Source organism: Bemisia tabaci, chromosome 2 (assembly GCF_918797505.1).
Source record: "Bemisia tabaci chromosome 2, PGI_BMITA_v3".
NCBI lineage: Eukaryota > Metazoa > Arthropoda > Insecta > Hemiptera > Aleyrodidae > Bemisia > Bemisia tabaci.
In genome coordinates, this window is record NC_092794.1 from 78,815,930 (window position 1) to 78,842,599 (window position 26,670).

Genomic DNA, 26,670 nt, shown 5'->3' on the forward strand with positions numbered 1-26,670 from the left:
TAATACTTCGTTATACAGGGTATCCCAGACCACCCGTAACAGGTCTTTTTCTCGGTTGGTTTAGGTAGTACGAAGTGGGGGGCCGCGGGATTGAATAGGGAATTGACCCCAAGGAATCCGAATTTCATGGTCCCGATGCCCCCCTAGCCACCCTCGGGGGGTAAAAGGGGGAGGCTCAATGTCTCCCGACTTTGGGGATCGTGACCCCCTCTTTACCTCCCAAGGGGGGCATGGGGGGTTTCGGGACCGTGAAATTCGGATTCCTTGGGGTCAATTCCCTATTCAATCCCGCGGCCCCCCACTTCGTACTACCTAAACCAACCGAGAAAAAGACCTGTTACGGGTGGTCTGGGATACCCTGTATAACGAAGTATTAAACAAAGATTTATTGCATTGGAAGGGTGGGGGGAGGAGAAAATATCGTTAATTACAGTCTACAGCATGAATATAAGGCCCTAGCGGTGAAACAACCTCTGCCTTGTCCGCGCGGGATGGAGCGCCGCCTATAAGCCGCCCGCGCGTAACCGATAACGCGCAGAAAAATCGCTATAACTCACGAACGAATCGTTTCCCCTAGATTAAACAAAGTGTGGTAGATGCAGAATTTCATGGAGAATCACCTCAACAGGTTTTTATTCACGTAGCAACGATTCCAAAGAGAGGAGAGACGAAAAACAAAAAAAAGTCGAACCTTCAAAATCGAAAAAATCGATTTATGACCGCGATAAATTACGCAACCTTGCAAACAGCATTAATATTCTTGTAGAGAATATTTTTTGACGTTTTTTAGCGTAAACCGCAACACTTACACTCAAATCGTTCGCGAGATATCGATTTTTAAAGTTTTAAAAAAATTGCAACTTTGCCCCCCTGCCCCCTCCCCCCTAATTCTCCGAGGGGCCTGAAATTTTGCCCAAGCATCGGGGACACTTAGTACAACATCAGATCAAAGTTTGGGCCAAATCCAGGGGGGGGCCAAAATCGGCGTTTTTGGAACAACCCCTTTCTGTTAAAAAATAAAAAATAAGAGGAAGGGAGGCATGCAGCTGTAGTACCTAGTGTCATCCTATAGGATAGTTAGGTTCATACGGGTTGAATGTGTCCAGTTCAATGGGAAAAAAGACACTATTTTTACCTGAAAAAGACATCCTTAAATTTTTTCCTTTTGCCTCGGGACTTTCACATAAATCACCATGATTATCCAGAGATTTACTCAATATTTGATTAGCTTTTAATAATTACTGACCAAGAATTTTGTTATTTTTCTGGGTTAGGTCGAATTCATTTGAATCTTGAAAAACTTCAAAAAGTCAAGAAAAATACTGCCTTAGTTCATAGATATTGGTCGCCATAAGACGCAAATACTGATATTGGGGAGGAAGATCATACTGACTCCTATCTAGAATTTTGCGAAAGATTTGTGGGACTGCTTTTCTATGGGTGTGAAGGAATTTTGCACTGAAAATATGGGGTCCAATAAGGGTGTGAATTTGCCACAGAGCAGATATGCTTCTGATTTTTGGCGGGGAAATGTCTACATACTTTAAATAGATAATAAGCGCTAAAATGAGTCCTAATGAAGAAACTTTAATTTCGGTGAAATTGCGTCAAGCCCCTAATGCCACCTGCCACCTGTACCTATCCTTCCGTAAAGCCATTCGCAGCTGATGTAAAAATACATCATCTGTGCATGAATGACAATTGGTGTGCTGAGTCAGTTTCTTCACTTTGGATTTTGAAAGAGTTATTTGTGATGTCGCTTTATTTGCACAGTTTTAATGAAGAGCTAAAAATCTTCAGTGCAGAATAATCATTCCTGAGAAGTGCATGTGATGTCACTTTCTGATATACCACTTACCGACATTAGCTTACCTTTCACTGATATCTTTTACAATCTTTGAGAACAATGTTGATGGACATTGTTTTGGGACAGCCATTGTTGTTAGAAAAGAACCCTTAATTTCGGTTTTACACAAAGCCCTTACAAAGAAAACACAAAAAAGATATGATAGGTTTAAATGTAGGAAACCACAAAGCCGAGGTGTTATTTAGATAATACAATTTTATTCAATCATTGCCGAAGCTTTTCGACCTTTATGGTCATTATCAAGGTAAAACTACAAGAAGCAAAAGTCACAGGCAAAGCAAAACTACTGGCAGTAAGCTACTAAAACTACAATCGCACAGGAAGTTAAAAAACATAGTTAAAAACATAGTTTTAAACATAGTTTTTAACTATGTTTTTTAACTTCCTGTGCGCTTGTAGTTTTAGTAGCTTACTGGCAGTAGTTTTGCTTTGCCTGTGACTTTTGCTTTTTGTAGTTTTACCTTGATAATGACCATAAAGGTCGAAAAGCTTCGGCAAAGATTGAATAAAATCGTATTATCTAAATAACACCTTGGCTTTGTGGTTTCCCACGTTTAAACCTATCATATCTTAACTGGTGTTACAGTGATTCTCATCACTATGTTCAAATAACACAAAAAAGCACTTATTTGAGGTTGAAAGTATTAAAGTTTTCCTTTCTTTTTCTCTGTTTATTTATCTAACTCCAATACTTCTTATTGTGTGCGAGAAAAGACATTTCTAGAAGCTTTGAATTGAACTGTGACCCAATTCGTCCGAAAAACTTCTTAAAAAATCTTATGCCTTTGTTCTATTGGCCTCAGCAGAAATTATAAAAACAAGAAAGAACTTCAGGGAACAACTGAAAAACTCCAAAACCAAGATCTAAAACATTTTTTGCTATAATTTCACAAACAACATATGTCGGTTTGACAACAATTAAAATTGATGCCCAAAATCACTTTCCTTGCATCAAACTCATGGAACCACGGAAACACAATGGGGTCACGCCCTTCAGGACGACAGGATATGAAATGTATTAATTTTAGAGAAAATTACTTACCCAAGCTCAGGATAGATTCCTTCACAACTTTTACAGGCATTTTCCCTTTTGCAGTGTCCAGCTGACTGTCTTCTAGCCTATTATTAGGGCTGAGCAAAGGTTCATTTTTTATTTTAGGTGTATTATTAGAACAGTGGATTGCTGATTCATTTACGCTGAGTTCTTTGTCATCTCCAGTTTTTTTCCATACTGGTGAAGAAGCTCTACAGGGGAGAACAGGAGTATGACTGGGAGAAATCTCTGACTGCCCCAATTTGTTATCTTTAACACCATCAGGACTATCTGTTGTACTGCTAGTGGCAATAGTGGCGTATGATTCTTTTTTTACATCATTATTTACAACAGCCTTTGCGTCTTTCTTCACTTCTTCTAACTCTTTTTTCTCTTTTTCAGCAGTTGCCTCTAAAAGCTTCAGCGCTTTTTCTCGATTTTGCCTATCCTTAACAAGTTCAGCAAATAAACTTGTTTGACCAATATTAACTTTGGCGCTGATTTCATGGAACTTCTGCATGGAAGGACTTGGCGAACGATTTGGTCTACCTCGTTTTGGTGATCCAGACCAAGATGCTGAGGAAGATCTACCTCGCCTTTTACTTCGCGAAAAACTTGGTGATCTACTGTAGCGCCTTCGTAGCCTACGTTCTGTTGAGCGACTTCTTGAGCGTGACACTGATCTCCTTCCTCTAGAAAATGATTAATATATTAAAATCAAGGAGCAGGAACAGATCTATTAAAGTTAACTGAACTAATGAAAGATTAATTATTGTCATTGATAGCTACATCAAATATTTATCATCATATTATGTGCTCATTGAGTCTCACATGCAAATCGAGAGAGCTCATATGTGATAGTAATTTATTGTCCAGATTATTGTTGAAAGTGAAACTGCTCGAACATAACTTTTTCCTTGAAAAACTGATATCAAAGAATATATTGAACACTTTATGAATGGATTCAGGGCTGGAGAAAGGACCCCGCACACTTCTTATGGAAAGCTGCACCATGAAGAAACCTTAATTGTTTTTCACCATTCGATTCACCTCAAGAAGCTGATCAAAAGTAATCATTGCGCCAACTTTCTACGATGCACCGTTTTCGCAAAAAACGGCCGAGAGGATTCAATTATTCGGCGATATTGAATGAAAGAGAACAAAGCATTCGAGAACAGACCCGATGTAAATAAGGAAAAAACGTAGCTCGTGTCCGTCTTCTTATCCGTACCTGCCGACTCAGGGGCTATCTCCCTCCTGCTCTCGTCCGGTTGACGTTCACTGTTTTTCTCCGACTTTCTTGTTTTTATGCTCCTCAAGGATCTGATTTGGATGGTCGAGCAAAACGGCGTGCGGAATCCGAGATAAGACTGCCGGTCGGTGCGGGAGTTCCCCTGATTTCCTTGTTGACACACAGCACTCGAGTGCTGAAATGAGGAATCTTTCTGGCTTAATACCGCCGAATAATTGAATCTTCTCGGCCATTTTTGGCGAAAACGGTGCATCGTAGGAAGTTGGCGCAATCATAACTTTTAATCAGCATCTTGAGGAGAATCAAATGGTTAAAAAAAATTACGGTTTCTTCATGGTGAAGCTTCTCATAAGAGGAATGCAGGGTCCTTTCGATAATCTTTGTTATGACATTCTCACTGTAATCAAAGAAAACTAAGCTTTAAAACCAGAACTAGCTAAATATACTTGCAGAAAAGTAAAGATTTTAATGGGCAATTTTTGATGGAAATGTTGCAGCACTGAAAGATCAGTAGTCAAAGACAGCTCTTCCTCATTGCCAAAGGCGTCGGATGGATAACATTCACTCTTGAATTCTTGCAATTTTTGATAGCTAACATGACTAGAGGGACCAATTTTAATGAATTAAATAAAAATTAGCAAGTTCCATAACCCAGGAATGCAAATTGTTTCAGGCCTTACTTATCGATTTCCTGCAATGCACTTGGTTTTTGCAAAAATCTCAACACAACGCCCTGATCAAAAGGACTCTATGCACGGACCCCCCAGATTTGCCCGTTTCAAAAGTTAACGAAATTCATACCAGTGATAGAGGGGCACTTCCGGTCTCCAAATCCAGGGTTGGTTTAGTCCCCAGCCCCCCGAGTGCGACGTTGCCATTTCTTAAAGTTGAAACATGTTAAACCCCATAACTTTTGAGCAATTAAAGATACGAAGGTGCGGTTTGTTTGAGTTGATAGAACATAAAAAGAGCTATCATTTCGTATATAGATTTTATCCATTGTTGCCAAATTTACCCAAAAATCGACCATTTTTCAATTTTTTCAAGGTGCAAAAATACGGTTAACCTAAAAGAGTAGGTATTGGGACACCACGTAGGAAAATAAAAAACACGCGTAATTAAACCCCTGAATGTGAGCTTTCCAACGGTATATCGGTTTTTCCGAGAAAACGATTCTATCGCGAGATACAGGCCTTCAAAGTTCGACTTGGCGTACTTTTTGAGGTCCCCCGTCATTCGCACCACAAGAAATCAGTACTGCGCACGCACATAGGAAAATGAAAATGACATGTAATGAAAGCCCTTTGTATGGGCTTTCCAACGGTATATCGGTTTTTCGAGAAAACGATTTTATCGCGAGATACAGGCTTTCAAAGTTCGACTTGGCGTACTTTTTGAGGTCCCCCGTCATTCGCACCTCAAAAAATCAGTACTGCGCAGGCACATAGGAAAATGAAAATGACAAGTAATGAAAGCCCTTTGTATGGGCTTTCCAACGGTATATTGGTTTTTCCGGGGAAACGATTTTATCGCGAGATACAGGCCTTCAAAGTTCGACTTGGCGTACTTTTTGAGGTCACCCGTCATTCGCACCTCAAAAAATCAGTACTGCGCACGCTTATAGGAAACTGAAAATGACATGTAATGAAAGTCCTTTGTATGGGCTTTCCAACGGTATATTGGTTTTTCCGAGAAAACGATTCTATCGCGAGATACAGGCCTTCAAAGTTCGACTTGGCGTACTTTTTGAGGTCCCCCGTCATTCGCACCACAAGAAATCAGTACTGCGCACGCACATAGGAAAATGAAAATGACATGTAATGAAAGCCCTTTGTATGGGCTTTCCAACGGTATATCGGTTTTTCGAGAAAACGATTTTATCGCGAGATACAGGCTTTCAAAGTTCGACTTGGCGTACTTTTTGAGGTCCCCCGTCATTCGCACCTCAAAAAATCAGTACTGCGCAGGCACATAGGAAAATGAAAATGACAAGTAATGAAAGCCCTTTGTATGGGCTTTCCAACGGTATATTGGTTTTTCCGGGGAAACGATTTTATCGCGAGATACAGGCCTTCAAAGTTCGACTTGGCGTACTTTTTGAGGTCACCCGTCATTCGCACCTCAAAAAATCAGTACTGCGCACGCTTATAGGAAACTGAAAATGACATGTAATGAAAGTCCTTGGTATGGGCTTTCCAACGGTATATTGGTTTTTCCGGGGAAACGATTCTATCGCGAGATACAGGCCTTCAAAGTTCGACTTGGCGTACTTTTTGAGGTCCCCCGTCATTCGCACCTCAAGAAATCAGTACTGCGCACGCACATAGGAAAATGAAAATGACATGTAATGAAAGCCCTTTGTATGGGCTTTCCAACGGTATATCGGTTTTTCGAGAAAACGATTTTATCGCGAGATACAGGCTTTCAAAGTTCGACTTGGCGTACTTTTAGAGGTCCCCCGTCATTCGCACCTCAAAAAATCAGTACTGCGCAGGCACATAGGAAAATGAAAATGACAAGTAATGAAAGCCCTTTGTATGGGCTTTCCAACGGTATATTGGTTTTTCCGGGGAAACAATTTTGTCGCGAGATACAGGCCTACAATGTTCACTGTAGCGGTTCAGGTCCTATTAAATATTACATGAAACAGGGCACTAAATATAGACAGTTACCAACCTCATTTATAGATTGCTTAATTTGGGTGAAAAAATTAATAATGAGAATATCTGCAGTGTCAAACCACATTTTTGGATAAAAAATGTAGAAATACCAAAAAAGAAAAAAAAAGACGGACTTACGTTACTCATCCTGTTCAGAATTGACATCGCCCTCCGATGCGTCGTCTTGGTTGTCCCGTCTTTTCATCATTGGAAAACAATCTTGCAGAAATGCAGCCGGTGACTCGAGGTCTTCCAAATGCCGACCAAAGAAAAGGTACCACACAATAGCCACGACATGCGAGCAAGGACACACTGTCCTGGCCCCATTGAGACATGTGCAGTAGCTGCCAACAACAGCTTTTGACGAAGAAGTGGCTGCGTCGATCAAGATGAAAATGTTGTACACTTTATTTGATTTATGCCGCGACACTTGTTTTGCTTTCACAAATATAGGGCTCTGGAGGGTTAAGTTGAGCGCGCTGAAGTTTGGCATTAAGTCGTCTTTGCTAATATAAAACTGGTTATCGCCAGCTTTATTAAAGTGGTCTGAAATGTAATTTTTTGCCCATTTAAGCTGATACGGCTCCGCAAAAGATTTCACAATTTCGGGGCTCCACGCTGTGATCTGCTCGAAATGACTAGAATTCATGATCTGAAACTGGTTGGTTCGCCGAATCAAGTTTCCTTCCTCCACAACCCCTTGGATGATGTTGGGTGTGTTCAGATGTTGGAGCATTTTGACAGCAACCTGCGGATCGTCACCATCACTACTGAGACGTTTGAAAAATGCATTGTGGACAGCGGCAGCAATTTTGACGTCATCATAAAGATGAGGCACTCCCAACGCCGGGATTCGAGTCTTAAAGTATTTAAATCGTTAAAGGGAACTGTTCACCCGCCCGGCAAGGGAGCAATGTGTACGTTGCCGCAACGTCGCAAGGCAACATTTTTGATGATATTGCTTTGTAAAGGTAAAGCAGCAACGTTTAAACAATGTTTCAGCAATGTTGCCTGACATTATATTTTAGACAATATTTTCAAAACGTTTTTAGAAACGTTTCTGGAACATTATTAAAAAACGTTTCAATAAATATTTCTTAGATATATTGTGACAACGTTGTTAAACATTATTAGTCAGGGAGAAACACGATTTGACCCGGAACAAATTGCTGAACAAACTTTTCCTATGTAAACGTCATCAGTAGGTCCTCCTGAACAACATACCAAAAGTTTACCACGGTCCGACCCCGGAACACCCCCCAAAATGCCTAAAGAGGTTGTTCCATCCCCCATTAGATTTGGCCCCCTATCAGATATGATCCATCTTTTCAGGAGTGATACAGTAGCATGCGAGACGTTCAAATATGGCGGTCATTTTGACTTAGGCCCCCCCAGAGAGGGGGGGCGGGGGGTCAAAGTCAAAACCTTCAACTGCCTATAACTTTTGAGCGAAAAATCGGATTGAGTTGAACTTTTTTTTAAATGAAAGATCTCAAAAAGATCTATCTGCTGATACCAGAAAAATTGAAAAAAAGTTAAATTTAATGCAAATTTTTAGTAATTTTTCAATTTTTTAGGGGACAAAATTTTCAATTTTGTCGTGTTTCGGCACCGCGCAATGACTCTACTAAAACAAAAACCAGTTTTTTAGATTCTACACTTAATTTCCTACAAGATGCAAAAAACCGCATCTTGGGGAAACGTTTAGATCGCGAGCTATGGCTCGTCAAAGTTAGCCCCGCGCTGAGCGCGCGCGCCCTGCGCTGTTCGCATATCCTCTGCGCGTCTGCCACCGATCCTGTTGCCCCTCCTCCCCCTTCCTAAATGCAAATTAACATTCTACTACCCAGCTTTCGTATATATCTGCGTTATAGGTACGTGAAAATTTCAGCAAGTTCGTGATTTCCAGTGGAATTGATGCTTTATTTCGCTCCCCCCCCCCCCCCAACCCGGCCACTGTGCTCCAAATATTGTGCAAAAAAGAAATATATAAATTTTCTTGTTTCATGTTTTTGCTGATGTAGCACCCTGTGACTACGAGATCGAATTGAGGTAATTTTTTATCCCACCTCCCAACCGCTTTTCGGTGTATTGAGCGTTTACCATTCATGAGAGGCCGACATTATTATGGGTATTCATAATAGGCTGCTGAGGAATTAAAAAATATTTCGCACGATTTTTCTCCACATAGCTTTGAGAAATATAAAATGATTTCGTTGTTGGCAGGGGCACACTTCAGTGCCAGTGGCCGGGTTGGGGGGGGGGGGGAGCGAAATAAAGCATCAATTCCACTGGAAATCACGAACTTGCTGAAATTTTCACGTACCTGTAACGCAGATATATACGAAAGCTGGGTAGTAGAATGTTAATTTGCATTTAGGAAGGGGGAGGAGGGGCAACAGGATCGGTGGCAGACGCGCAGAGGATATGCGAACAGCGCAGGGCGCGCGCGCTCAGCGCGGGGCTAACTTTGACGAGCCATAGCTCGCGATCTAAACGTTTCCCCAAGATGCGGTTTTTTGCATCTTGTAGGAAATTAAGTGTAGAATCTAAAAAACTGGTTTTTGTTTTAGTAGAGTCATTGCGCGGTGCCGAAACACGACAAAATTGAAAATTTTGTCCCCTAAAAAATTGAAAAATTACTAAAAATTTGCATTAAATTTAACTTTTTTTCAATTTTTCTGGTATCAGCAGATAGATCTTTTTGAGATCTTTCATTTAAAAAAAAGTTCAACTCAATCCGATTTTTCGCTCAAAAGTTATAGGCAGTTGAAGGTTTTGACTTTGACCCCCCGCCCCCCCTCTCTGGGGGGGCCTAAGTCAAAATGACCGCCATATTTGAACGTCTCGCATGCTACTGTATCACTCCTGAAAAGATGGATCATATCTGATAGGGGGCCAAATCTAATGGGGGATGGAACAACCTCTTTCAAAATGGCGGCCATAATAAGGCCTCTGGGATTTCGGTTTTTTAAAATGCGCATATAGTGTCATGTGAGGTATCAATCCCTGTGTAATTTTGGTCGTAGAACTCAGATATGAGGTCAAGCAGATGCTGTGCTGCAAATCGGAGGGGACACTTTTCCACTGTTTCAGGTGTTCTCCTTTCTGTTGTTTCTCAACAGATGATTTTCTCCAATCAATATAAGGGAATGCGCCCTCATACAATGTCGCAAAAATATGTATATGTATATACAAAAATAAACAAAAATTAATTGATAGATAATTCAAAAAATAAAAAATTAACAATAAAAATATACAAATGAAGATAAAATTAAAAAAAATAAAAAAAAAAAATTTAAAAATAAAAAATAAAATAAAAAAAATAAATATAAATAATTAGAAAATAATTTAATACAAAATAAAAATACCAAATAATTATAATAAAAAAAATTCTAATATAATTAAATAAATAATTAAAATAATAATAATTTTATTTATATAAAATGAATATATTTATTCAATTCTTTTTCAATTTTTTTTCATACTCCTTTTTTTTAAAAATTTGATCTTCCTAATATTATGTTCAGTATCCTTCGTTGTAGAATTATGCACAGAAATGCAAGAATATCATTGCTTTCTATCATTGAACCAGATCTAGGGATGTTTATTAATGCTAAATAACCAAACTCTAACACGCGAGCGTCCGTAGCTGAGTGGCAGCGACACACGGGCGATCACTGAAGTTCAGCAACGTCGGGCGTAGTTAGTACTTCGATGGGAGCCCGCTTGGGAACCCGGGCGGAGCGCGGCTACTATTGGACTTAGAGTGAATTTCGAGTGCCTAGGAAACGCTTCTCTGCGGTCCACATTGAATTCTAGGAGTAAAAATTCAGAGTACTCCTAAAATAAATCTCCGAAATTTTTTCACCGTATTTTTGCAACATTCCCATTATGTTGCTAAAACGTATTTTTGCAACATTCCCATTATGTTGCTAAAACACATTGCAGACACATTGCCAATCACGTTCATGCAAGCTGACAAAATTACACGTTGTGGCAACGTTACCACAACGTTGCCCGAATACGTAAATGGCGAAATTGCAACGTTTTGGCAACGTTGCCACAACGTAATTTTGCCGGGCGGGCACGCTTTCTATGACCCACCTCAACTTCGTACACAATCGACTCTGATTTGCCTCGTATGCCGTCAGTTGTGCTTTACCTTTACTGCATGTGGGTATCGAAACTTCAATCCCCAGGTTCTCTAAATCTTCTCTCCTCCTTTCGAACCCCCGATCTAACACGAACACATCTCCTTTTTTAAAAAAAATTTTTAAACCATGGAGTACTCATAATATGCTGCAAAATATCTCCGTTCCCTACACTGCCAGCCCATAGTTCATCAGGGCCAAAAACATCGATAATCAAACCGTTTGTTGTCACGGCTAGCATGGGCTTCACGTAATTAGTTTTTTTTTGACCACCAAAAGTAGCGCGTTGAAATGCAAAATTGACGCTTTTATTAAAAAAAAAGGTAGGTTTCATCCCACACAGTCATTATTTTTGAGTCACTGTTCGAGATCCCGTGGATAGTGCGTGCGATTTTTGTGGATTCCTGGAACACTTTTTCACGATTCACGGCCCTATTCAAATAAATCGGAACGAAACTCTGGAGTAAATGATCTCGCGCTAGAGATATGTACCGCGACACAGTGCTTTGTGAAATCGATAGCAAAGCTGCTATTTTATTCTCGGCTAAAGCTGTATACATGTGCATTAGATAAGCGCCCAACACAACGCGGTTTTTTGCATCATCCTGCTCATTAACTTGAACGAATTTTAATAAATCCTGAAATTGCACTTTAGTAAGACCTGTCCAATTAGAAAAATCATCTACAGTGTCCAAAAAACACTCATTTTTGTTGGCTTGATCAGCAAAAGATGCTGCAGAATGAGTTCTTAATTGGTCTATAATTGCTACAAGCTCAGCTCTTCTCAAGCTCTTACTGATTTTAATGAGTTTTCTGCTAGACCTTTTGCAACCGAATATGCAGTATGAATGGCTACATATTGTTGCTTTGATTTTCAGAGTAATTTTTTCTGTCAGTAGAACACTTCCATTTGCACTATCACGATCACTGTCGCCATCAATACCGCCGTCACTAGATTCATCGGGAGAATCATAAGCCTCAACAAGATTCCGGTAAACGATGTCTACTGTTTTCCTTGTAGCACGCCGTACAGAAAAGTAAACCTTTGAACCAATGCTTTTCGCGTTTGGCCTTTTTTTCCAACGAGACTCCGCACTTCGAACAATTTTCCGACGGCACTTCCGACTTATTACCACAACAAGAATCCGCGAGAAGATCCATCTTGCGTTCCGGTAGTGCACAAACTGATTCATATTTGTTTTCCAAAGGTTAGCAGGTGAGGAAAAACACTGCATGGACAGATCTCAGAATCGAAGATAAAATGATAACGATAAAATCGGAGTTCTTATCAAGGTGGGCTGCCGTCCATGCAGCGGCGCGAGCAGGGAGAGAAAGATCTAGATATGCAGAGAGAGATGCAGATACAGAGACGAACCTGATACATACTGCCAACTGTACATACAAAATTTTAAACGAATATTAAACATACAACTTCAATGGAATCTCAGAGACAATGGATCCATTTTTTTTATGTATCATGTCTCCCCTATAACACAATCCCTGAGATTGCGACTTTTTTCTTGCACCCTTTATGCGTTCTGAGTGTTTTCATTCACGTTGAGTGTTTGACACCATCGATTTTTCCGAGGCAGGGAATCGATAAACGAGATCGAAAAATTGTCTATTTAGTGCCCTGTTTCATCTATTATTTAATATGACCTGGGACGTGCACTATCACGACGGGCGAAGAAACAAGCCGCGCATGGTACCTAAAAAACCCCCTACAGTGAACATTGAAGGCCTGTATCTCGCGACAAAATTGTTTCCCCGGAAAAACCAATATACCGTTGGAAAGCCCATACAAAGGACTTTCATTACATATCATTTTCAGTTTCCTATAAGCGTGCGCAGTACTGATTTTTTGAGGTGCGAATGACGGGTGACCTCAAAAAGTACGCCAAGTCGAACTTTGAAGGCCTGTATCTCGCGATAAAATCGTTTCCCCGGAAAAACCAATATACCGTTGGAAAGCCCATACAAAGGGCTTTCATTACTTGTCATTTTCATTTTCCTATGTGCCTGCGCAGTACTGATTTTTTGAGGTGCGAATGACGGGGGACCTCAAAAAGTACGCCAAGTCGAACTTTGAAAGCCTGTATCTCGCGATAAAATCGTTTTCTCGAAAAACCGATATACCGTTGGAAAGCCCATACAAAGGGCTTTCATTACATGTCATTTTCATTTTCCTATGTGCGTGCGCAGTACTGATTTCTTGTGGTGCGAATGACGGGGGACCTCAAAAAGTACGCCAAGTCGAACTTTGAAGGCCTGTATCTCGCGATAGAATCGTTTTCTCGGAAAAACCGATATACCGTTGGAAAGCTCACATTCAGGGGTTTAATTACGCGTGTTTTTTATTTTCCTACGTGGTGTCCCAATACCTACTCTTTTAGGTTAACCGTATTTTTGCACCTTGAAAAAATTGAAAAATGGTCGATTTTTGGGTAAATTTGGCAACAATGGATAAAATCTATATACGAAATGATAGCTCTTTTTATGTTCTATCAACTCAAACAAACCGCACCTTCGTATCTTCAATTGCTCAAAAGTTATGGGGTTTAACATGTTTCAACTTTAAGAAATGGCAACGTCGCACTCGGGGGGCTGGGGACTAAACCAATCCTGGATTTGGAGACCGGAAGTGCCCCTCTATCACTGGTATGAATTTCGTTAACTTTTGAAACGGGCAAATTTGGGGGGTCCGTGCATAGAGTCCTTTTCTTGAATTTATGGATGTGTGCCAAAGTCGCATTATTCCACATGAGTTAAAAATCTCATAATCTTTATACAAAAAAAAAAAAAAAAAAAAAAAAAAAAAATCAGCCCTCACAAATTTTAGGGCACTACCACAATTTGGTCGAGACCGCGCAGTTGAAGACAATTTGCACCCCTGCCATAATTTTTGATAATCATAATAGAAGTGGGCACTACATTGACCATTGCGCATTCCACTTGACATAGATTTTGCAGATCCACGGCATGTCACCCATTTAATTACGTGTAGGCTGAATTCCTGGCACTTTTTCAAGGACCAACAACAAAACCTCAGGAATGATTTCTCAATGCTTGTTAGAAATAGGATAGCCTGCATTCATGGACCTTGTCTACATTATAAAAAGTAAGCATATTGCTGGAGGGAATATATTAACATGAAGTGTACCCATTTGATGAACACCGAATGGAATACATTATTTTTACCTTAAAAGTGATCGACTCCTTGAGCGATAGTTTCTCCTTCTTGATAGCTTTTTCCTTTCTCTTTCCAGATACCACCGATACCTTTGATCTTCGTCGGATTCATCATCATAAATTTCTCTTGGTCTTCTCCTCTTTCTATGAGAAAAAAAAGAAAAAAATATGTATTCGGAGGAAAGGAGAAAGTAAAGGGGGGAAATGGGAAAGACGGAAAGAAAATGTGAATGTTGGTCAACAATGCTGACCTTTAGTCCATTTTCCTGAGGTCTGAAAAACTGGAAATCATTGACTCATCAAAAAACCTCACTAATATTGGAATACAGTATCTCAGCTAAATGTACATCAGACATCACCAAAATACAGTGTCTTAGCGTTGATATCTCAATGCAAAATAAAACTGATAGTTCGTGGAGTTGAAGGTAAAATTTCGTTGGTCCATTAATTTACTTTTGACTGGCCATCCAGCTACAATGAAAGAAAATATCAAAATGGGAGCACAGACTTTGAATTCAATTGCTAAGACCTTCTACATTATTGTCTTTCTCCTCACGAGTTACTGATTGGAGATGTTTCCATTGACACAGAAAAACTAATAGCCTCTTGAAATTCATAGAAGTATCTTATCATAGTGGGTACTCGCAACCCTCCTTTCCATTGTTCTTGAATGCCTAGTGAGATACACACTGAAAATAACAAAACAATAGTAAAACCCCGTTAAGTCAAATTGTTTGGGGATTGGGATGAGTTAAGGCTGAAAAAAGATCTTAAGTAAAATTCCTTTCAACAGAAGTGGCACAACTTCTTAAAAAAATTGCCTGTTGTGACCTCCTGTAGAGGTGTGGAGTTAGGGTTTCAGTTAGGCTGCTGAATACTAGGAAGGCATTAATGATTGTCTTCTGTGGCCGCCTACGGTTAATGAAGGTAGCCATAGTGGTTAACTATCTTAAAAGTTCTTTTATCCCCCTTTAAAAGCAAAATGAGCTGAGTATTATAAAGAGACTGCTGTATTATAAAGAGTATTATAAAGAGAGCTGCTTCAGCTCTTTTCGCTCGCCTCTGCACCTAGCCGGGGGTGCGCCCCCTCGACCCCCACTCACTCGCCCTGCGAGTGATTTTGGCTCGCTCAGCGAGCCAAGAGGTCACTTCGCGACTTCAGCCGAAAAAGGTGGAAGAGCGAATTCTTTTGGAAAGACAGGCAAGAAGAAGGGGGTGGGCTCCTACCTGTCCGTATTGGTCACTGCCTCTCTCAAGGAAAACTGCATCAGCCGAAACCCAGAGATAGGATTTTAATTGTTCTCGCGCCCAGGGGTGCAGATGCAGAATCTTCCAAGTTTCCACATTTTCACGCGCCTGCCAGCCGGCTTTCCGAATTTATCTTATCAGTTTTCTTCAAAATTTCCCACCAATCTAAGAAAATGACGTTTTTCTTTGATTTCCGACTTGTGGCTCCTCAAAATGTTCCCCCTTTCACATTTTTGGGGCTTGCATTTTCTGCACCCCTGCTCGTGCAGACAGATGTTACAGATTATATCAGAAGGTCGGAAGAGGGGAGGGGAGAGGGGTTGCTGAGAGGAGACGATCCAAATTCCCAGACAAAACCGTCGTTTTGTACGGGAGGTTGGCAACGTCGGTATGAGCTTATGACTCGAGGACAAAAACGCTGACTTTGAGGAGATGCGCGCACCGCGGGTCTCGGCGTTTCTGTCTTCAAGTCATAAGTTCATACCAACGCACAGTGCGGCCCTTTGCAGATAAAAATAAGAAATTCACAACACAACATCTGAATATTTTTTTTTGGAGTTTGTCATCTTAAAGATATTTCTGACTTACAATGATGGTTCATTTTCAAATTTTTCTCTCAAAACTACTGCAAATTTTGGTAGGAAGTGGGCGTGAATTGGGTCGAGAGTCAATGGTCCATAAGAAATACACGTGAAAAAGATGTCAACTTCAAATGAGATTTTTCGCTGGAGACGCAGAATGCTCTGGGTGGTTGACATTTTCTTAATCCTCAGAAATCCAACTTCAATTCTATCAAAAGGATCTTGCGACTTTTTGCGACTATCAGAGATATTTGAAGTAAATGTTTGCGTGTTTCATGTTGCTTTTACATTCTTAACATACGGCTATTTGAGGTTGCCAACTTCAAATGAACTTTTCTAGAAAAATACTCAAAATATCCTGAGATATGACATTTTCTTATTCCTCGAGTGTTTAACTTTGATAGTGTCAAAGGCTTTTCCTATGTTAGTGCTACTACATAGGCTGTCCAAAAAGTACCGAGACTGGTTCTTTAACTCAAAAACCAAGATAGCTAGAAGCTTGATCTTGGTTTCATTTGAAAGATCAACTCAATATTTATCGATTGAGACCAAAATCAAAACTTTCGGTCAAGTATTTCAAAAGTTACGACACTGTTTGTAAAAAAAATACCTGGACCCCCTACCGTTTTTAATGACTATTTTCTCTTGCCGGGAACACTCTCTAAATTATTAATGATCAGTGCACGGTTCTTTGCAACTAATCATGGCAAAACCTAATTGATTTGGAAACACTGTCAAGCCGTCGTCGTCCGACTACGGGTATTAGGGTTCAAAGTCCACGGGGAAAGAATCAACCGTCGGTCAGCCACCCCTAAAAAACCCGGGAAATTTTCGGCAGTTGTTGACAGTTCACAGTGCGTGCGAGGTCTACGCTGCAGATAGTGAGTGATTTTGTTTCTGTGTTCGAAATGTTTGATACCATCATGGAAAGAGATAAAGCAGTGGTATCAAAAATTTCGAACACAGAAACAAAGTCACTCACTATCTGCAGCGTGGACCACGCACGCACTGTGAACTGTCAACAACTGCCGAAAATTTCCCGGGTTTTTTAGGGGTGGCTGACCGACGGTTGATTCTTTCCCTGTGGACTTTGAACCCTTATACCCGTAGTCGGACGACGACCGCTTGACAGTGTTTCCAAATCAATTAGGTTTTGCCATGATTAGTTGCAAAAGAACCGTGCACTGATCATTAATAATTTAGAGAGTGTTCCCGGCAAGAGAAAATAGTCATTAAAAACGGTAGGGGGTCCAGATATTTTTTTTACAAACAGTGTCGTAACTTTTGAAATACTTGACCGAAAGTTTTGATTTTGGTTTCAATCGATAGATGTTGAGTTGATCTTCCAAATGAGACCAAGATCAAGCCTCTAGCTATCTTGGTTTTTGAGTTAAAGAACCAGTCTCGGTACTTTTTGGACAGCCTATGTATCATCATTATTTAAAGTTAAGTGTCTTTTACGGATTTTTGTCTGCATCGTCCATAAGGATGCTGCACTGTGCGACGTTAACAACCTCCCGTACAAAATTATGGTTTTGTCTGGGAATTTGGATTGTCTCATCACTGTGCTGCTTCCCATCCAAATGTGTCTGTTCCAGATTCACTTGACGAAAAAGCCAGGGGAAACCCATCTGATAGAACGGAGGGGTAGAATGTTCACAGAGGGATAGCCAATCAGCTTTCAGCGCTGGTACAGAGTGAGTGGTGCGGACCGATGTCCTATTCAGTGCTTTGGCCCTTCTCTGAGAAGTGAGGAGAGATGGACCAATGAGTAAGTAGCTTGCACAGAGTGACTTAAACACACAGAGGTCACTCTCATGAGAAAGATTAGGACATAATAGTTTGAAAAGCTCCAGGAAAACTTTCAAGAGCAAGTATTGAAAGTTTTGGATATCTGTTATCATCTGGACACTAACAGCATTTGTTTGCAAGAAAAATCAAGGAAGTCAGCCCAGCAGTTCCTTAGAATTAAGGATCAAAAGGTTTCAACCATTACAGTTTTATTCATTTAAAAGATAAGAGATAACAAATTGTTGAGATGGCACTATACGAGACATCAAAGGAATCAAAATTAAAAATTAAGCGCAGAATTTTGGGATGACACTAACCTTGAATCATCTAATTCATAACTGCCAGGACTTCGTAGACGTAAGCGATCAGCAGTTGGGCTTGAGATATGATCAGGAAGTCTCCTGCTAGGCACAGGTGAATGGTAAAGTTTCTTTCCACCTAATGAAGGCGACTGGCCACTCGAAACTTTGACAGGAGAGCACAACCGGTAATCACAGTCTTGATCATTGAATGCAGGCGGTTCATGAGGCAATCTTTGAGAAGGAGTACCCACAGGACTGAACTTTTCAACTTCTGAGATTTTATCCCAATCTTTCTCTGGAGTTTTGATACCTTTGCTTTCTTCTAACTGACCAATTTTTGGTGAACCAGCTGTAGAGATGTCTGAATTTCCTTTAACTTCTTGATTTACACTTATGCTGCTAGAACTGACACTTGGACTACGATGCTTGTATTTTTTCTTTTTCTTTCGTTTTTTCTTCTTTTTAGAAGTTAAAGGACTTGATCTAGATCTGCATTTTTTATACTTCTTATCTCTATTCCTTGACCGCTTTTCTCTTTTAGAGCACTGGTCTGTTTTTTCAAAAAGCGAGGTTTCCTCAGATGATGCAGGAGATACACGATCTGCCCTGGTGTACAGTTTTTTACTGCTAGAATAACTGTGAGGTGAGAGTGATGAATTTCCATTGAAATGCGGTGAGTCAACAATATCTCTGGGTAACAATGGATGCGAATGTTTTGGTGGCAAAGGCTCTTTGTCCCTTAGAGGAGGAGGGTTCAATGGAGGTGATTTACCCCGTTTAGGACTGGCATCACTATGAATCTCACCAGCTTCAGGACTAGATAACTCTTCAGAGCTCACATCTGAATATTCCACTGACGGCAGTCCTAAAACATGGGCAGGCTTCTTTACTACCTCTTCTGCTTCACTGATTTCTCCGTCACTGCTCTCTGAGCACTTCTGCGTATCTTCATTCTCCTTGGATCCATTTCTTTCTGAATTTATATCCTCATTAGTCAGCTGATTTTCCATTTTTAGCAATTTCAATCCTTGACTTCCCACATCATAACGATCTGACAAGGAAGTATTTATCTGGAACCAAGAAAAATAAAATAAGCAAATAAAACCAAAATAGAGAGACTAAAAATTTGAAACCATCCTTTCTTGAAGAAGCTACAGTTTATTAAGCATCACTAGAATGTGGATTTTGGAATAAAAATTTCCGATTATGAATATCACCTTGTGGATATTCGAATGGAGTGAGGCAAGGGAGAGTAGAATCAAATAAGTTTTGCTCTACCATGTCTCCCGACTTTTTAGCCCTTCAAAATGGAAAAATCTGACCTTTTTTTTTTAAATTTGTTAAAAATTTTACGCTTAATCAGATCGCAACATCGTTTTAGACAATTTTTGCCATTTAATATCAGAATTTTGGCCCTAAACAGCTGAAATGTCCTGTACCGTAGCCTGTCTGCGACTCAAGTGCGCAACTTTAATGCTTCATAACCATCATCTTGCATCTAAATACTTCCACTTCTGCTGTAAATTCACACTCAACTTGTACCTAACTTATTATTTTCAGTTATATTCGTCCAAATAAGTGAAAATATTGACCGTCTTTGCGTCAAGCAGCCTTGTCTGCGGAATTCGCGTCCTGTACCGTAGCCCCCTTTTTTCAGCATCATTTCGTCCGTTAGAGTGCAGCACTTATGAACTTTGTTTACTTTTTTTCCGTTATCGTGACTATCACACGCTGATGTCGAGCAGAGGAAAAAAAACCGCAATGAAACAGTAAATTTTGACCGTTTTGTATGAGTTTCTAGGTTTAAAGACCATCTAGGATGTCCTTACCGTATACCTACCTTTTTAATGCATTAATCACTTCAAACTCTCGAATTTTGGTATTTTTTGATACGCTCTGATATCTTAACCTCAAATCCAGAATTTCAACCACATGCGTGAATATGCCCGAGCACCGTTGCCAATAATCACACCGTATCAATCGCACCGTAGCCGTCCGTACCGTAGCCCGTAGCCGTCCGGTGCCGTAGCCCGTAGCTGACGCGCGATGCGGCCGGGTCTACGGTAAGTACGGACAAAATGCGAAAGTCATCCAAAAATCGGTGCGCTGTTTGATAGATCATCCCACTTTACTTTATTTTATCTATCACCAAAATTTGGAATTTAAAAAAAAAAGAGAGACGTATTTTTTTTTTAGTACGACGCGACTTAGAAGAAGGAGGCTTTTTTTTCGATGATTGGATAAGGATCGCCATCTTTTTATTTTTTTCATTTTTTTTTTTAGAACTTTGAGTCCTCTTTTTCGTCTGAAGTTCAAAGCAATTTATTTGTTTAATATCTAACTTATTTTTTTCTTATTGTCCTTTAAATATTTACTTAAGGTGATTTGTGACCACATTTTCGATAAATTTACCTTTTTGTTTTCTTTCTTATTTTCTAAAAGTGCACCTAAAACGTTCTAACGTTGTCAAGCTTGTTTTAAGAACTCAACTTCTAAGATTTGTCCCTAATTATTTAATGCGTTTACTTTAAAATAAAAGCAGCTCATTATTTTTGTACCGTAACGTTATTGTCCTGTACCGTAGACCAGTAAAAAATTGTACAATTTGTAGCTTTAAAAAGAGCAAACCTGTAGAAATTCTTTAAAAAAGTTGTCTACCACATCTTCTAAGTTAGTTCTAAAGAAATTACTAAAAATTAAGCGTTTAATTACATTTCCTGGCTTTTTTAGGAGAAAAATGATGGCGCAAAATTCTAGAAATCGGACTTTAGAGCAATTTGGGGGCTAAATTTTGAAAGTAAAAACTTTGAAGTATATTTTGTTTTATTCTTCTACAAGAATATAGCTCTATGAGTGCAAAAAAACTTAAAACGGTATTATTATCGCACATATTGATAGGAAAACAAGCCTGCTTAGTTGGTCTACGGTACGGACAATAAATTTAACTTCCAGTGATAAAAGAGGCCAAGAAAAATTTTCTGTTGAAAACGAAGATTGACCACTATTAAAATCGACTTTCCAAGAGTATGAGTACTTCAGAAAACATGCTGAAGTTTTAAAATAACTAAAGTCACTTTTTTAAAAAACGATGGCTCCAAGAGCAAAACTTATTTGATTCTACTGGGGAATGAGAAAATTGTTCAAAGAGGGCTCCAGCCCCAAACATGTTTTTAAAGCATTCGAAGTTAACACTAGGAAACAAGGCATTCTACAGTGTAATGGATATTCAGTTAGATGGACCCTGTGTAAACTTTCATGTTAATTATGCTCAAATCAGTTTTAAGTATGTTTAAATTTCTGTTACTACACTTGTGACAGAGCCCCTATTAGTAGCTGTACGTGCTCATAAAATAGTTATTTGTATATTTATATTTGATATTTAAAAATCAACAAGAAAGCACTAAAGCTTTGCTGCTGCAAGAAAGAAAGAAAATTGAACTTCGTAAAGAAAATGCTGAAAGCTGAAAAAAAAAAAATTCTGTGAAGATCGATGTGATGGAGTAGATGATTAATTCCCAACTATCTAACTTCACCCCAGTCCCAATGTGAGCAGAATACCTTGCACAAAACAAAATAAGCTGTCCCCATAGAACGAAGCAGGAGGTTGTATTTCAGGGACTGTGATATGTATCAACTTACGATTTGTGGAAGGTCAAAGCTTATTCCTTTCTTCCCACTACAGAAAATTTTGAAAAGAACAAGATGGTGACACTGGTTTTCTCTGAAGCGCACTCCAAATCTCAAGAAAGGCTCTTCAAGTTTGATGCTGTGATGGAGACAATCCTCTACAATATACTAGAGTCCACATCTGTATCCAGTCAAACTCGCAATGCACATTCGGTGGGCAAACATATCGTTACGGTTGCTGCGGCTGTAGCTTTGGAGTCCCAAATGAGGTAGCAACCTCCTGCTGATGTATTGTGCGTGGAGAGTTTGACTGGACATGGAGGTGCACTTTCTCACAACATGAGGGGTCACCTCCATCGTGGCTGCAACTTTGAGAGCTTTCCATAAGCTTAGAAATTGGTTTCTGAGAAAACTTTGCATGGGCCAAAGAAATTAAATCACAAATTCTCACTACATTCAAGAGCAGTGTTCGAAACTCAGCTTTGAGTTTTAGGAGCCATGTGGCGCATCAAGCCCGATTTTTAGGCGCCATTGAAGGTTTTTTAGGGGCCAAATTTACTTTTTGCCTATATATTACGGCGCATTTAGCTAAAAGTTAGACGCAAGATGTTTCCGTAACAGGACTAGTAAGTAACTGTAACTTGGGGAAGACAATGCTTTTGACTCAGTGTCACATATCAAACTTATTAAAAAACTTAAAAGTTTAGGTATAAGTGGTGTGACGTTGAATTGGTTCAAAAGCTTTCTCAACAACAGAGTCCAGGCAGTAAAAACTGATGAGCTTAGTGAATATCTACTTATAACTATTGGAGTTCCTCAAGGATCTGTACTAGGACCACTATTATTTCTCATATGCACCTTTGATCTTTGTAAACTTAAAATTAAAGGCTGTGAAGTCTTTTGTTTTGCAGATGACACTGCTTTTTTATTTCAGGGTTAAGATTGGGTTAATCTTGTATCTTTTGTTAATACAATTGTATCCTCAGTTATTAACCCTTGGTTTGTCAAAAATGGACTGGCAATTAATTTTGATAAAACAGTTTGCCTACCCATAAACCCAGGGGGTAGGAAAGAAGTGCTTAAGGAACTTTCTAAGATCAAGCTCCACAATTCCTCTTGTAAAGGAGGAGAATGCGAGTGCATTAATGTAAAAGTGGTGGGGGAGGCAAAATACCTCGGAATAATCTTAGATACTTCTTTAAGTTGGGGCAAACATGTATCATACCTTAAAACCCAAATTAAGGAAAGCCCTTTTTTCTCCAGTAAACCCTAGAAGATTCATTCCTAGGGATGCACTCAGGGAAGTTTATTTTGCCTTCTTTCAGTCTCTTTTAGGGAACGGCATTGGGGTTTGGGGGGGAGCGTGTGCAGCTGTTCTAGAGCCTCTTCTTCGCTTGCACAGGTAGGCCATCAAGGTTATTCTAAAGCTTCCGAAGAGATATCCCTCCGAGGAGCTTTTTAATCTCGTTGATGTAATGTCTCTGCATAGGCTCAATGAGCAGGATCTACTTCGGTTGCTCCTGTTCTTCCTTAAAAACTCAGCTCCTTAAGAGAAGTCATTTTATAATTTTAGGGGGGAGAGATCTTTTGAATTAGTTTTACCTTTTGGCAATTAGGAGAAATTTAGGATATTCTTTTTATAAATTTTTAAATGAGTTAGACATCTTGGAGAGAGCCCTCTATTTCAATAAATTCTGTCCATTTTCCTCTTAATTTTAGTTATTCATTCATACTTTGTCTTTCTTTTGTATCTTCAATTTCACTTTTTGAGAGAATATTTACTAAGATATTCACTAAGCTCATCACTTTTTTTTAACGTCTTGGAGAGAGCCCTTTACTTCAATAAATTCTGTTTATTTTCCTCTTAATTTAACAATTAATTAAGGTACCACTTCTTCTAGTTATTCATTCATACTTTGTCTTTTTTCTGCGTCTACAATTTCACTTTTTGTGTCATAAATTTTTCTCTTTCTATTGAGCCTTAAAAATATTATTTTTTTGTTCTATCAGGCTATGCCCACCATTGTTTAGTTATTTTCTTGTTGTTTATTTTATATGGTTTAGTAACACATGCCACACAAGCTCACTTTTGGCGTATGGAGCTGTTTTGTTGTATCTATGTAAATTTAAATTTTGAAATAAATAAATCTTGAATCTTGAACAACAGCACTAAGAATGAAATCGTTAAGAATAGAAAAAGCAAGCTTTTACTTGTGGTGCTAATAAATTCTGATTTTTTTCAATTCAAATAGATTCGTTTTTCTTTCTTTATGTGACTTCCTGTGAAAATCCAGATTTTTAGAGGGCACTTTTTAGGGGCTACGCTGGCGCAGGGCCTTCATTTTTAAGGCGCCATGGCCGACTTTTTAGGCGCATTTGGCGCGTTGGCACCTGTGAGTTTCGAACACTGTTCAAGAGCTCCACTTACAGCCAGTTTTTAAAAAATATCACACACACATATATACACCACACTCCAAAAATCACAAGTAGTAAATCAGGCTAAGAATGAAATCAAAATTCCACCCAGATTTAAAAGACAGAGTCACTGAACAGCAGTGGCATCTATAAAATTGAGTGCACAGATTGTGGCCAGTTTTACATTGGTCAAACCACGAGAGCCATAAAAGTACAGGACACTGAGCACAAAAGAAACCACAAAAAACGAAGAACTTGAAAAGTCAGCAGTTGCCAAACATCACTGGGAAAACAGCCACAACATCAATTTTGAACCCAAGTTAATTAAAAAGGGTAAGAAGCAACAAAGATCTTAACACTTTGGAGCGCATGTTGATTTTTTAAAAAAAAAATTTATCTTCACCATCGATTTTGAAGGCATAGACAATCCCTTGTTTCAACTTGTTGATGAAACCGACTTGAACAGTTATTACAACACTGCAACACAGCAGAATTTACCTGATAACAACTCTGTCCAAATTGGTAAATACGTCCTGAGACGAAACAATGCCCGCAGCAGTCACGGTATTGCCGCTGAAGAGAAAGGGCTGCGGCCTCTCCAAAACCGTCCGGACAAAAAATTAAGTGGGTAAACGGCCTCTCCAAAACATCGTCCAGACAGAAAATTAAGTGGGTAAAATTGAATTTCAAAATTTTGCAATTATACTCTTAATTTAAGTGTACTTTCCTTGTTTTTTAGCCTTTTAGTGTATTTTCCGAAGGAAATACACTATTGCATTCTCCCCTGATGTCAGACCTGGACCAAAGACCATGTAATGAGCATCGATCATGGGTCGTAGATTACGAATATGCCTGCCGTTTGAATTCATGTGTGTATATATATATATGTGTGTGTGTGTGTGTGAGGGTGAGGGTGTGTGTGTGTGTGTGTTTATTTATGTATGTATTTCCGACTCATCGTGGTTTTTCCGATTTTTACTTGGTTATATTTCCCTCATATTAAAAAATTTCCGGGTGAAACTTTTTGCGATGTAAAGTAGAGGAACAGGACTACAATTCTGCGAAAAAAAAACGGAGATCGAAGTATTACATTTCGAATGGTGGGGGTGAGAAGTGGGGGGAGGTTCAATTTTGTGGGCGCGATAACTCGCGCAAATTAAAAGCTTTCCCCCCCCCCCCCCCGAAATTTTTACAGAAGGAAGATCTTACTTAGTTCTAGTCTGGTATTGAATTTGAGCGAAATCGGTTGAGCCGTTTAAAAATGGCGAGCTTTGAAAGTTTTAGGCGGGGGGTGTACGGCAAAAGAGGAGGGAAGCCGCACAGTGGGTCACGACCTGAAAGTTGGTGGACAAGACGGCAATGTTGTCGCACAGTGGGTCACGAACTGAAAATTGGTGGATAAGACGGCAATGTTGTCGTACAATGGGTCACGAACTGATGAACTGACAATTGGTGGACACGATGGCTATTTTGTCGCACAGTGGGTTACAGACTGATAATTGGTGGACAAGACGGCAATGTTGTCGCACAGTGGGTTATGGAGATTCATCCATCGTCATTCAAGCTTGCCACAGCGTTTGTTGACATTTTTTCATATCAGACATTACATGAGGATTGATGTTGTAATCTGGCGACATGAAGTCCTTATTCGAATAATCAATGCCTCCATAAGTGTAAACGTAAATCCAACCTCCAAAGATTGATAACTCCCCGCCCCCGCCTCTCCCTTCGGAAAATACACTCTTCCCGCGGTGGACGCGTGGGTCACTTAAAGGACAGAACAACTGAGGCCGGACCTCAAACTATAAAACGCGCGCGACGCGCGCGTCCTGGGGGAAACCGGCGCGGAGCGAAGCGGAGCGCCGGTTTTTTTACATTATGATTTTGAGTAAATCAGGTAATAATACACTACACTTAATGACAAAACACTTGGCAATGGCTCTGAAAGTACACGTACCATGAGGACCACAAATCAGTTTGCCTATTGATTGGTGACATGCACTCAGGACATACTTTCAGCTTGACTTGTGAGAATTTCTCAATCAAATTTTTGGTGCGCACCACAGCATGGTGTGAAAGTCACAGATTTTTAAAAAATGACTTTAACTTAAATAATTTACGATTGATTCATTCTCAAAATTTTTGAGTTCCGCCTTGACAGTTGCTTACTTATTCAAAACTCGGTGCTTACTTCATTTACGCGCAAGACTTTCAAGAATCCGTTCCATTATTGAGTAAATTTTCTGGACACTCTTACTGAGGAAATACTTTGGCTGACAGGTTTTTGAAGTGACTTGTCCCTGAACTTTCTTGCACATAGCCTCATCATTTCGTCACCTTCCAGGCAAAGTATCACAAGCGCCATGCGACATTTAAAAATTTCCGCCGCCATTTTATTTCTTTACTGAGAAATTGTTGGTTGAATCTGTTTGGAAATTTCACTAAATTTTATCCGCAGCACAAGGAAAATTCAGTAAAATTTTCGGACAGCTTCGTTGAACAATTTCTCTGTAAAAAAATGAAATGGCGGAGGAAATTTTTAAACATCGCA

General features: G+C 39.6%; 1 protein-coding gene across 2 annotated transcripts in view; it reads right to left on the minus strand.

Moving 5' to 3' along the window:
• The window catches only part of LOC109042077 (uncharacterized), a 65,708-nt gene that overhangs the window by 37,213 nt on the left and 1,825 nt on the right, over window positions 1–26,670 (minus strand). For both annotated transcript variants that reach the window (XR_002010043.2, XM_019058638.2), the window contains exons 2-4: window positions 18,093–19,147; window positions 14,165–14,299; window positions 2,910–3,592 (exon numbers count right to left, since the gene is read on the minus strand). Coding sequence is in view for 1 of the 2 variants with exons in the window: in XM_019058638.2 (XP_018914183.2) it covers window positions 2,910–3,592; window positions 14,165–14,299; window positions 18,093–19,087 (1,813 nt within the window). In the remaining variant the exon portion in view is untranslated. The remainder of the gene's footprint in view (window positions 1–2,909; window positions 3,593–14,164; window positions 14,300–18,092; window positions 19,148–26,670) is intronic.